The 12,302-nt window shown below is 48.1% G+C and overlaps 1 protein-coding gene across 1 annotated transcript; it reads left to right on the top strand.

Annotated features, from left to right (window-relative positions):
• Positions 1-4,468: 4,468 nt before the first annotated feature.
• On the top strand, positions 4,469-6,638 carry Med21 (mediator complex subunit 21; the record flags this gene model as incomplete). The annotated part of the gene is made up of 3 exons (XM_051155694.1): positions 4,469-4,598; positions 5,578-5,678; positions 6,431-6,638. Coding segments are annotated over 3 exons (408 nt in total), but the record flags the coding sequence as incomplete, so codon positions are not given.
• Positions 6,639-12,302: the final 5,664 nt, after the last annotated feature.

A 12,302-nucleotide genomic window follows, 5' to 3' on the forward strand; every position in this document is an offset into this window, starting at 1 on the left:
CTGTGCTGACAACCTACCTCTTACCCTCAAATGTCCTTCTCCTTCCTTTTCACCTTTACCGGTCATTGGCTCCTCAGCACAGTGCTGTTTAAGGCTTGGTTTCCTCGCCCCCCTTATCCTAACCCCTAGGCAGAATTGCAGTCGGGCGAGCACCTCCTGCTGTAAACTAACAGGACACCCTCTTTTACCATTTTGACATCCTGGCGAATGTTAATTTTTTGGATGTTAATGTTGGAACCACACGTGTTTGTGAATGGCTTGCTGTGTGTGCATGTTTTGTGGTCAACCTGGAAAGTAAAAGTAAAAGAGAGCACGTATTCCAGATAATGAAAACGAAACAAAAACCAAAAAAAACTCCTTACAAACAGAACAGCTTCCAGGCCAGCCAGGACTACACAGTGTCGCTGCTTGAAACCAAGACCGGCGAGAGGGAGCCCCACGCCTCGGTGATCCGTCCAGCGTGGACGCAGACCCGCCCTAGACCCCCCTCCTCCCCACCCGCTAACCCTGAGTCCCCGCCCCCCCTCCTCCGCACTCCGCTCGGTCTCCCCAGCACGCCCCGGGCCCCGCCCCACGGACCTCAGCGGCTGATTAGCCCCGCCCCCGGGCAGCGTGCTCCCTTGGCCCCGCCCCCTCGGGAAGGAGCCCTGTGATTGGCCCAGGCTTGCCATAAACGGCCCAATCGCGCCCGAGCGGGGCGCTTTGGCGTCACTTCGCGTGCGCAGCAACATGGCGGATCGGCTCACGCAGCTGCAGGATGCGGTGAACTCGGTGAGGCTTTCCTTCTAGTCGTCTGCTTTTCTTTCCTGACGGGAAGAGAGGGAGGGGGGACGAGGCTCTGCCGCCGCGGGAAGCAGAGTGAGGACACCGCGGAGGGCGCGCTCGGCAGGCCGGGGTCTCACGGAGAAGGAGGGGCGGGGTCTGATGAGACCGGAGGCCTGGCCCGGAGGGAGGGACCCGGAGGCCTGGCTCGGAGGAGGGGACCGGGGACCCGGAGGCCTGGCTCGGAGGGGGGGACCGGGGACCCGGAGGCCTGGCCCGTCCCGAGGGGGGACCCGGGGACCCGGAGACCTGGCCCGGAGGGAGGGACCTGGGGACCCGGAGGCCTGGCCCGTCCCGAGGGGTGACCCGGAGGCCCGTCCCGGAGGCGGGGACCTGGGGACCCGGAGGCCTGGCCCGAGGGGGAGACCCGGAGGCCCTTCCCGAGCGGGGACCCGGAGGCCCTTCCTGAGGGGGTACCGGGTGGCCTCTGCTGGGCGGGGTGGCTGTAGGTGCGCGGCCAGGTAACGGGGAACGTGTGTGCTCAGGTCCCAGGGGCCCTTCTGGAACCTCCTTCCTGGGGCGGGACAGGCCTAAGCACTTTTGTGTTTAGTCCTCCGGTTTCAAGTTTAACTTGCCAAGAGGATCCCACCTGTGATCTGTGCACTCAGGAGGCTGAGGCAGGAGAATTGCTGCGAGCTCCGGCCTATCCTGAGCTTTAGTGTGATATCCCATCTCAGAGAACAAAACGCGAACGACCACAATAAAGTGTTCGGTGTCCGAGTGTTTGTAGGTTGGTGCAGGAGTGGCCGGGATGCGAGCTTGCCTCGGCTTCTCTATACCATAACCCTGCATCTCTGCCGCCCTGACACCAGTCACTGGAGAGTAACAGCTGCTAGAGCCTTGATCCCGGTTCCTGGTTTCTTTTTGTCTAAGTTCGCTTTAGGATCGTCCTAAAAGGCGACGATCAAGTTTTTAAAAAAAAAAAAAAAGTGAGTGTACACAAGGGGAATTGTTTTGTTTTGACTCGTCTCACTCTGTAGCCCTGGCTCACTTGGAACGCACTGTGGGGACCAGGTTGTCAGTTACAACAAAAACCAACATGGGAATCATAATATCTACAGTAACAAAAGCTCCTGGAGACTGCTGGCTTTGCCAACTTTACCCTTTCTGGCTGTTAGTTCTTGCTTAATATACGTGGATGGGAATATACCGGAGCCAGAAAATAGTGAGCAGGCGTGGTGACACACACCTTTAATTCCAGCACTCGAGAGGCAGAGGCAGACAGATCTCCGAGTTTGAGGCCAGCCGCAAAGTGAATTCTAGTACAGCCAGGGCTGTGTAAAGAGGCCCTGCCTCATGGCGGTGGTGGTGACACACACCATTAATCCCAGCTCTCAGGAGGCAGAGGCAGGCGGATCGCTGTGAGTTTGAGGCCAGTTGCAAAGTGAATTCCTGGACAGCCAGGGCTGTGTAGAGGCCCTGCCTCAAGCAAAAGTAAAAAGTACTTATGCCTATTTGCATTAACAGTGCAGCAGTTTCCCATGGTGGTGCCGAGCTGATTGTAGTTGGATGTTCTAGGAAAGGGCCTACAGAGTGTGTGCCTGCTGGGAAAACTAAACAAAGACCTGGTCCCCTGGCCAGGGTTTTTCTTACAGGAAGGTTGTAACTTGGCTTCTTGGTAATATGTTGCTTTGAGATTGTGAGTCTACTTGTGGGAATAAATCAGTTTTTAAGTTAGGGGCTATCCCTTAAATGTTGATGAATTCACCGAGGTAAATTCTGCTTTGTAAAGATTCCCTGGGCCGCCAGCCAACCTCTTCCAAGAAAATACTCCTTTGAGGTTTTACAAATGTTAACAGTGTGGTGTAGGACTTTATCTCAGAACAATATGCATATTCATGAAGGCCCTGTAGGTAGGATGGTGAGGATACAATATGGTCCTGACTCATCTTAGGAGTGCTGATGATTTGGATTATATGGATCCTACTGTGTCTATAGGCAACCAAGGAACTACTCCTCAAGGAGCCTAAAACGATGTCATAAACTCAAGAGACAGATGATGTAAGCCAGGCATGGCTGGAGAGAATGGTGTTCAGCTGGTGAGGGCTGAGTAGTATATGCGTACAGAAGCTCTGTCATGTTCATATATAATGGTTATGGTCAGCCTGGTCTACAGAACAAATTCCAGGACAGCCAGGGCTACACACAAAAACCCTGTCCCAAGAAACAAAAGTACTTACTTTGCTTGGAGTAAGTTTTGGCATATATATCTCAATACTTAACAAAAAGAAAAGAAAGATTATTTTGTTTGTTTTTTGTTTTATTGAGATTGGGTTTTGTGTAGCCCACGTTGTCCTCAAAACACAGCTCTGAGGATATCCTTGAAATTCTCATCCTCCTGCCTCCAAGCGCTGGGATTATAGGTGTGTACTAACTACCATGTGCTGTTTAAGCAGTGCTGTGGGTGAGACCCAGGGCTTCATGTATGCTATGAAACACCCGACCAACTGAACTCCATACGTGTGTGCTTCATGTATGCCTGTGCACCATGTGGGCACCTGGTGCCCATAGAGGCCAGAAGAGAATATCAGGTCCCCTGGAATTAGAGTTAAGGTTATGAGCTGCCATGTGGGTCCTAGGAATTAAGCCCAGATCCTCTGCAAAAGCAGCCAGTGCTCTTACCCTCTTAGTGTCTGTTTCCCTATTGCAATCTATGCATCTGGTGGGATGGGGATCTGGCATTATTTGTGAGCAGCTTCTCTGGGGAGCTCAGTCTCCACAGCCACAAAGAGGAAAAAAAAAATCACTTACAGCTCAGTCTTCAGCTTTCTCTGTCAAATCATCATCATCATCTTCTTTCTTTTAAGATTTATTCGTATATTTGTGCCTGCATGTGTACCTGCACCAGATTTCACTGTAGATGGTTGTGAGCCACCATGTGGTTACTGGGAATTGAACTCGGGGACCTTTGGAGGAGCAGACAGTGCTCTTAACCTCTGAGCCATCTCTCCAGACCCATTCTTCTTGTTTTTTCATTCTTGCTTCTTTTCCTCCTCATCTTTCTTCTCTCTCCTCCTTTCCTTTCTTGCCTCTTCCCCCCCCCCCCCCCCTTTCCTCAAGACAGGGTTTCTCTGTGTATCTCAGGCTGTCCTGGAAATCTCACTGTAGGCCAGGCTGGCCTCTAATTCAGATCCACCTGCCTCTGCCTCCTGAGTACTGGGATTAAAGGCAAATGCCACCACTGCCTGGCTTTCATGTATCTTCGTTTTTCAAGACAAGGTTTCTCTGTGTAGCCTTGGCTGTCCTGGACTCGCTTTGTAGGCCAGGCTGGCCTCGAACTCACAGCGATCTGCCTGTGTCTGCTCCCCAGTGCTGGGATTAAAGGCGCGCGTGTGTGCCACCACACCCAGCCCTTGAATCAATTCTTTAGGCTGGATTGATACCAAATTTAATTTTATCTAGATTGATACCAAACTTAGTTTCTTTGTATGATTACACCATTTAATCCAAACTAGATCTAAATAGACGCCTGGAAGGGTGACTGTTTAGTTGCACAGAGTCGGTCATTGTCAGTAGGACTGGCTCACTTTATCTAAAAATATTCCTTTGTCTGAGGAGTTTGCTTAGAGATCATCATTATCAAGAAGTTGTTGCCATTTCTCATAAAATCCTTAAAATTGACAACTCTTTGTAACGTTGCTATGTTTTCCTTTTGCTTCAGCTTGCAGACCAGTTTTGCAATGCCATTGGAGTGTTACAGCAGTGCGGCCCTCCTGCCTCTTTCAGTAACATTCAGACAGCAGTTAGTAAAGACCAGCCAGCCAATCCTACGGAAGGTGAGGCCTGCTTGGTTTGACTGACATTTCTTCTACAGTTTATAGCTTCTTTGTAAATAACTGTGGTGTATATTTGGGTGTGTCTGCCACATGGCACGCACTCAAGAGGTTGAAGGCTCTGGAGCTGTTCTCTCCTTCCATCATGTGGGTTCTGGGGAATCAAATTCAGGTCCTTAGACTTGGTGGCAAATGCCCTTTATCTGCGGAGCTATCTCAGTGGCCCAGGAAAGACTTTGTCAGCTCAGTTCCTATGCCTCATAATTCTGTTCTGTCCAATAGAGATTGTTACTCTCTTAGAGGAAAACTTGTATGAGTTGAGCTGGATTTTGCTTGTATGACCTTAATAAGAAAAGCAGGGCCTAGAGAGGTGGCTCAGAGGTTAAGAGCACTGACTGCTCTTCCAGAGGTCATGAGTTCAATTTCCGGCAGCCACATGGTGGCTCATAACCATCTATAATGTGATCTAATGCCTTCTTCTGGCCTGCAGGCCTACATGCAGGCAGAGCACTGTATAAATAATAAATACAAAAATAATTAAAAAGAAAAGAAAAGCGTCAGGGGTCGGGGGGCCTCATACCTCAATCCCAGCACTTGGGAGGCAGAGGCAGATGAATCTCTGAGTTTTTAAGGCCAGGCTGGTCCACATAGTGAGTTCCAGAATAGCTAAGGCTGCACAGAGAAACCCTGACTCTAAAAACCAAAAAAAAAAAAAAAGGAGGGGGTGGGGAGAAAAGTATCTCATTTATGATTCTTTTGCTGAAGTTAGCAAAATGTTGTCCTAGTAAATAAAGTGACATTGCACTAATTCCGAATTTGAATCAATATTAAATATATAAATAGTACTGGTGACAGGCTAAAACTGCTTTCCGCGTTAGAGTTATTGTATAGAAAGTTAGCTGAGCTTTTCTATCTTTACTAATTTTATAATCTGCTTATGATAATGTAAGACTCTGATAATCTAACTTAATGTTTCCTTCAGAGTACGCCCAGCTTTTTGCAGCACTGATTGCACGAACAGCAAAAGATATTGATGTTTTGATAGATTCTTTACCCAGCGAAGAGTCCACAGCTGCTTTACAGGTAAAGACTTTTCTTTTGCTAAAACTACCAGTAGTAGAGACTGTTGACTTAAAGGAGACTATAGCATTCAATTCAATATTAAGGTGGGGTTTTTATGTTGTTTTTTTGTTTTGTTTTTTTGAAACAGGACTTCTCTACTTCTCTGTGTAGCCTTGGCTACCCTGGACTCACTTTGAAGACCAGGCTGGCCTTGAACTCACAGAGATTCTCTTGCCTTTGCCTCCCTGAGTGCTGGGATTAAAGGCGTGTGCCACCACACCCAGCTACATAGTTTGGCTTGGTTTTTTCATGTCAAATCCAGGGTTTCGCCCCTAGGCAAACTCTACCTCTGAGCTGAACCCAGCCTTACCTGGGAGGTTTGCTGACTGAACTAGCACCACCTTGAGGAGATTGTGCTGGTGGTTATCCAGCTTTGACTTAAAAGACAAGATTAGGTGTGTTCAAGGTGGTGTCAACATTGAGCAATTTCATCTTCGGCAGAAGCCTCCTACCTCACGCCCTTTTGTCTAACTAGCAAAGAGTGCGTGAAGAATGGCATTCTGAGTGTGGAGCCAAGCAGTGTGCACGCACACACACACACACACAGAGACATACGCACACTCATACGTGTATGTATACTGATTAGTCTTCTAACAACGCATACAGAGAAAAAATTAAGTTGCTGTTTAGAATATCTGCTACTTAAGACAAAACACAACACTTTATTTTTGTCCGCGTCACCTCTGATGTATTAACCTCCGTGTCCTGTACAGGCCGCCAGCTTATATAAGCTGGAAGAGGAGAACCACGAAGCTGCCACGTGCCTGGAGGATGTTGTCTACCGGGGAGACATGCTTCTGGAAAAGATCCAAAGTGCACTTGCCGACATCGCACAATCACAGCTCAAGACCAGGAGTGTCACCCACAGCCATCCTCTTGTAGACTCGTAGCATCAGCAGCCGGCATGTGACTGAGAAGAGACTGTGGGTGGCACGGAGGGTGCTGCATCAGATAGGCATGGAAGCCCACCAGCGGCTGCAGAGCGCCGTCTGCTGTGACCATGTTACCTTGCAGCTAGCTTTGTTTTCTGTTTCACTCGATAAGTGAAAATCTGTAAATTGCAGTTGAATCCTTTGGAAACATCGTGATGCATCGTGTCTTACCTGGTACACACTGCACTAATGTTCATGATGTAAGGAAACACATACACAATAAAGCTCTCTGTTGCTTTGTGTGTGTGGCTTTTGTTCTTTTTTTGTGCAGTGTGGAAATGGAACCCAGACCGGGTCAATCTTGTGCTTGCTAGGTAAGCACTTTGCCACCAGGCCACACCTCCCTTAAGTCTGACTTGTGCTGTCACTGTAGCCCTCCACAGGTCAGAAGGTGAAGGCAGCGGTGTGGGCCTTCTCAGTTCAGATGTGTGTCCTGCCTCTTCAAAGGTGGCACCATAACATTTGTACTTTGAGCAGAAGTTTTGAGAGTGTTTTAAGGAACATGTAGAGCAGATAGGAAAAGTAGACCGCCAGCCATCTGTGGAAAGCTGTCTTCTTCCAGCGTGTCGAACATTAGCTTCTTTCTACTTTTGCTTTGACAAAGACATCTTTACAGTCCAGGGAATTCCTGCTGTGAGAGTTTCTCACCCTGAGCCATGTTGGAATAACTTTAACCTACTTTACCCATATTCTTAACTTACATTCATTCATAGTGAGGTCTGTTTCGTGACTTGTTGATTCTTTCACATTTCCTGTACCTGAAGTACTTCTGATGTTTTAAACTGTTATTAGGCTTGTTCATGTCATGTTTTGCTTGCACTGTATGTGTGCAGCGTGTACATGCTCTGTGCCCTCAGGTCAGAAGAGGAACGAGTTGCCGATGTTTGTGCACCAAAGTGTGGGTGCTGGGGCCTTAAGCCTGGACCTCTGCAGAAGCAGCAAGCGCTTTCACTCTTGCCTCCGAACCGCGTCTCCAGCCCATTTCTGATCTTACCAAGTAATCTTTGTTGTATTTCGAGCAGTGTGCTTGCCCTATGCATCAGTGTTTCTATGCACACACATGCTGTGTGCCAGTACACACATCTGTCACTCGGTAACACTATGCATTAATACGTATGCATTCACACACAGGCTGGGTGCCAGTGCACACATCCGTCACTCCACAGTGCTCTCCAGCTTACTTGAGTTTGCTGTTCGCATCACATGTGCCGCTGGGCTGCCCATCCCGCTTCTGGACCTCCCTGTGTGCTGTTGTGCAGTCTGAGGTTCTGAAGAGCCCGCAAGAAAAGTAGAGCATTTCTGACAATCCTTCCCTTCAGAATTAGCCCAAGTTACAAAAGTTATAACAACTTACTGGTTAAGCATAGAAACATTGGTTTTCTTTTTGTTGTTGTTATAACACATTGTGACAGTCATTTATTATTAAATCTTAAAACCCATCAATAGAACATTCTTGTTTGTGGAGTTTTGTCATGTCTCCCGTTGCTCTGCTTCCCCCACCACTCAGTTGAATCTAGGCTGTTTCACAGTGAACCATCTTTTACTGCCATTCCTGACAACAGTCATTAGGGTCTTGAAGATGATAGTTTTTTATAATGATTTTTATTTATTTGTTTATTTTGGTTTTTCAAGACAGGGTTTCTCTGTGTAGCCTTGGCTGTCCTGGACTCACTCTGTAGACCAGGCTGGCCTTGAGCTCACAGCGATCTGCCTGCCTCTGCCTCCCAAGTGCTGGGATTAAAGGCGTGTGCTGCCAGGCCCGGCTGAATTTTATGTGTTTGCCTTCACACATGTCTATATACCATGTGTGTGCCTAGTGCCCCCAGAGAGCAGAAAAAGGCATCAGATAAGAACTGGAGTTTCAAATGGCCGTGAGCCACCATGTAGGTTCTGGAAGCTGAAACCAGGTCCTCTGCAAAAGCAGCCAGGGCTCGTCTTCACAATCATGCTTTTTAAGAGCCTCTCAGTAAGAGTGGATCCTTTCAGAGGATATAGTGATAAACTGGACATAATTAACTCATGTCTCTATCTCCAGCAGTCTTGGCATGCCATTCTTTGTGAGAGGATATAGTGATAAACTGGACATAATTAACTCATGTCTCTGTCTCCTGGAGTCCTGGCATGCCATTCTGTGTGTACTAAGAGTCTCTATCTCCAGGAGTCCTGGCGTGCCATTCTGTGTGTACTAAGAATGTTCTGGCAGCTTGCTTTCACTAACACCAACCTTCTGACTAGATACTTTTTAAAAAATAAGCCAAGTGACTGTGTGTGAGAAGTCCTCCCCCCCCCCCCAGACAGGGTTTCTTTGTGTAGCCTTGACTGTCCTGGACTCACTTTGTAGACCAGGCTGGCCTTGAACTCACAAAGATCCACCTGCCTCTGCTTCCCCAGTGCTGGGATTAAAGGCGTGCACCACCACTGCCTCGCTTCCTCAGACATCTTGACAGGAAAACTAAGCAGTAGTACAAAGCAGGGTGGGCCCAGACCACATCCAATTCACACAGCAAGCCTAGGCTGTGTGTGGGTAACTCCCGTCCTACCATTTTGAATTGTACCAAACTACTAATACGGTAGGTTCAAAGGAATATAGCCATGAAAATGAGACCTACAGGGCTGGAAAGGTGGCTCAGCAGATAAGAGCACTGTCTGCTGTTCCAGAGGTCCTGAGTTCAATCTCCCGCAACCACATGCTGGCTCACAACCATCTATACTGGAGTCTGATGCCCTCTTCTAGCATACAGGTGTGTATGTAGATGGGGCACCCATACACAAAATAAATAAAATTAAAAAGAAAAAAGAAATTAGAAGAATGAGTGATTTAGCCAGGCGTGCTGGCACACGCCTTTAATCCCAGCACTAGGGGGGCAGAGGCAGGCGGATCGATGTGAGTTCGAGGTCTACCTGGTCTACAAAGCGAGTTCCAGAACAGCCAAGGCTACACAGAGAAATCCTGTCTCAAAAAAAAAAAAAAAAAAAAAAAAAGAATGATTTGATCAGGGAATTGGCACACACAAAACTCAAGAGCTGGAAGGAGCAAAAGAAACAAGACAGAAAAATAACATCATCCTAAAGGTGTGTGCAGGCACGGGAGAGATCATGACAATGCGAGGAACTGATGTGCAGCACCAACCAGAGCGTGTAGGGAAAGCTTGGGAAGAATCTTGTAAAAGTTGTTGCCCCTTAGGACTTGCTGCCTGTGTAGAAACCGCTAGATCCGCCATGCTGTCTGCTCACGGGATGCCTGCACTTCAGCAACCGAAACCCATAGCATCTTACAGCTCGGCGTCGTAGAATTCCTTTCATCAGCCAGCTCTAACCTTGATGACATTAAATATATGCAAAACTGCACAGGCTTGGTGGCGCACACCTTTAATCCCAGCACTCGGGAGGCAGAGGCCGGACGATCGATGTGAGTTCGAGGCCAGTCTGGTCTACAAAGGGAGTCCAGGACAGCCAGGGCTACACAGAGAAACCCTGTCTCAAAAAAACAACAAACAAACAAATATATATGGGTATCTATCCTTCCTATCTATTATTCCATCTATCTATCTATCTATCTATCTATCCATCTATCTATCATCTATTTATCATTATCTTTCTATCTGTCTGTCTGTTTGTCTGTCTGTTTTAGAGATCACAGAATGGAGCCTTAAGACTTGAGAGTATGACATGATTCTCTGTTGAAGAATCAAGCAGAAGCTGGGATTTATGTTATATCTGTAATCCCAGGACTGGGGAGGCAGAGGCAGAAGGATTGCCATAGTTTAAGGCCAGCCTGGGCTACATAGTGAGTTTCAGGACAGCCAAGGCTACCTAGGGACACTAGCCATCTCAAAAAAAAAAAAGCAAAAATACCCTCCACCCCTCAAAAAAAAAAAAAAAAAAAAAAAAAAAATGACCTAGATAATCTCTCTTGGAAAGTCAGAGCTCTTTAAAGTATCTTGACGCCATGCTGATCTGACAGATTGTCACTTCGTTCTTCTGTAGCTGACACTTAATCAGAACAGGCTCCTTCACCCACACGCAACCCTCTGTCCTCGGTGCCCTTGCCTTAGGCAACGCCTGTTCCGTCATCCTGGGGTCATCTTTCTTCTGTGCAAACGGAACCTCGGAGCCCACTCCTCACCTCCGAGGACAGCTCACCCCACTCTCCTCGTGCCCCTCAATCCTTGCTTCTGTTTGTGGTCACGTCCCTCCCCTGCTGCTGTGTGATTAGTAACTAGAACAGGCCTGACACAAACAGCAGCCAACCCTCTGTTTCTGCGATCAAGTCATAAAAGGAAGTTGAGATTAACCAAGGTTCACCAACAAGCATGTGTTATTAATAAAGCAAAGCTAACCATCAAGGCACAAATAATTAATTGTTCCTATTGTTTAAAGCTGTGCGGCCACTCCGAGTCATTCAAGGCTTTAAGTATTGCATTAAAAAGCAGTGCACCAACCTTCCTTTTGAATAGAAACAACAACAAAGGAAACATTAGCAGATTAACCATGAGTGTTATCAAATGGGAGCTGCAGAGATGGCTCAGTGGTTAGAGCCCTAGGTTAGAGCTGGGCGTGGCAGCGCACGCTTTTAATCCCAGCACTCGGGAGGCAGAGGCAGGTGAATTGCTGTGAGTTTGAGGCCAGCCTGGTCTACAAAGTGAGTCCAGGACAGCCAAGGCTATACAGAGAAACCCTGTCTCAAAAAAGAAAAAGAAAAACAAAACCAAGCCCTAGGTGACACGTCAAGAGAACAGAAGTTCGGATTCAAGCACCCGTGTAAGAAGCTGGGCACCCACAAGCACAGCAACACCGTCTCTGAGGGAGTGGATGGCCTCCTCAGCAGGCACATGCACACACGTGCATACACTCACGTTCACAGACAGGAATAAAATTAAAACAATTTTCTTTCAGACAGGCTCTCACTGTATAGCCCTGGATGGCCTGGAACACTGTGTGGACCAGCCTGGCCTCAAACTCAGATCTGCCTGTCCCTGCCTCCCAACTGCTGGGATTAAAGGCATGTGCCGCCATGCTAGTTGTAATAATTTTGGGGTGCTCTCTGCTACCTGACTGGATGCAATGTGACTAGTCACCTCAAGCTCTTGCCACCGTGACACCTCTGCTATGATGGTGTGTACCCATGAACTGTGAGCCAGAATAAAGCCTATTCTGTAGCCCAGGCTGGACTGGAATTCATGAGTAGCCATCAGACTCATAGCAGTCCTCCTGTGTTAGCCTCCCGAGTGCTGGGATTGTAGATGTGAGCCATATTCCCAAATTCTGTGTGTTGTGTCCTTGAACTCACTTATGTAGCCCAGGATAACCTCAATGTCTTTTGGGGGGGTTGTTGTTGGGTCTCGCTGTGTAGCCCTGGCTGTCCTAGACTTGCTCTGTAGACCAGGCTAGCCTCTAACTCACAGAGATCTGCCTCCTTCTGTGTCCCCGAGTGCTGGAATCAGAGGCGTGCGCCACCACGCCCGGCTAACCTCAAACTCTTGGTCTTCCTGTCTCTGCCTATGGAGTGCTGGGATTAGAGGCCTGCGTTGCCATGCCCAACTATCCGTGCATCAATAAATAGCAAAGCAACTGGGTGTGGTGTAGTGGCGTGTGCCTTTAACTCCAGCACTCAGAAGAATCTCTGAGTTCAAGGCCAACCACGGTGAGACCT

This window comes from Acomys russatus, chromosome 13, assembly GCF_903995435.1.
Source record: "Acomys russatus chromosome 13, mAcoRus1.1, whole genome shotgun sequence".
NCBI lineage: Eukaryota > Metazoa > Chordata > Mammalia > Rodentia > Muridae > Acomys > Acomys russatus.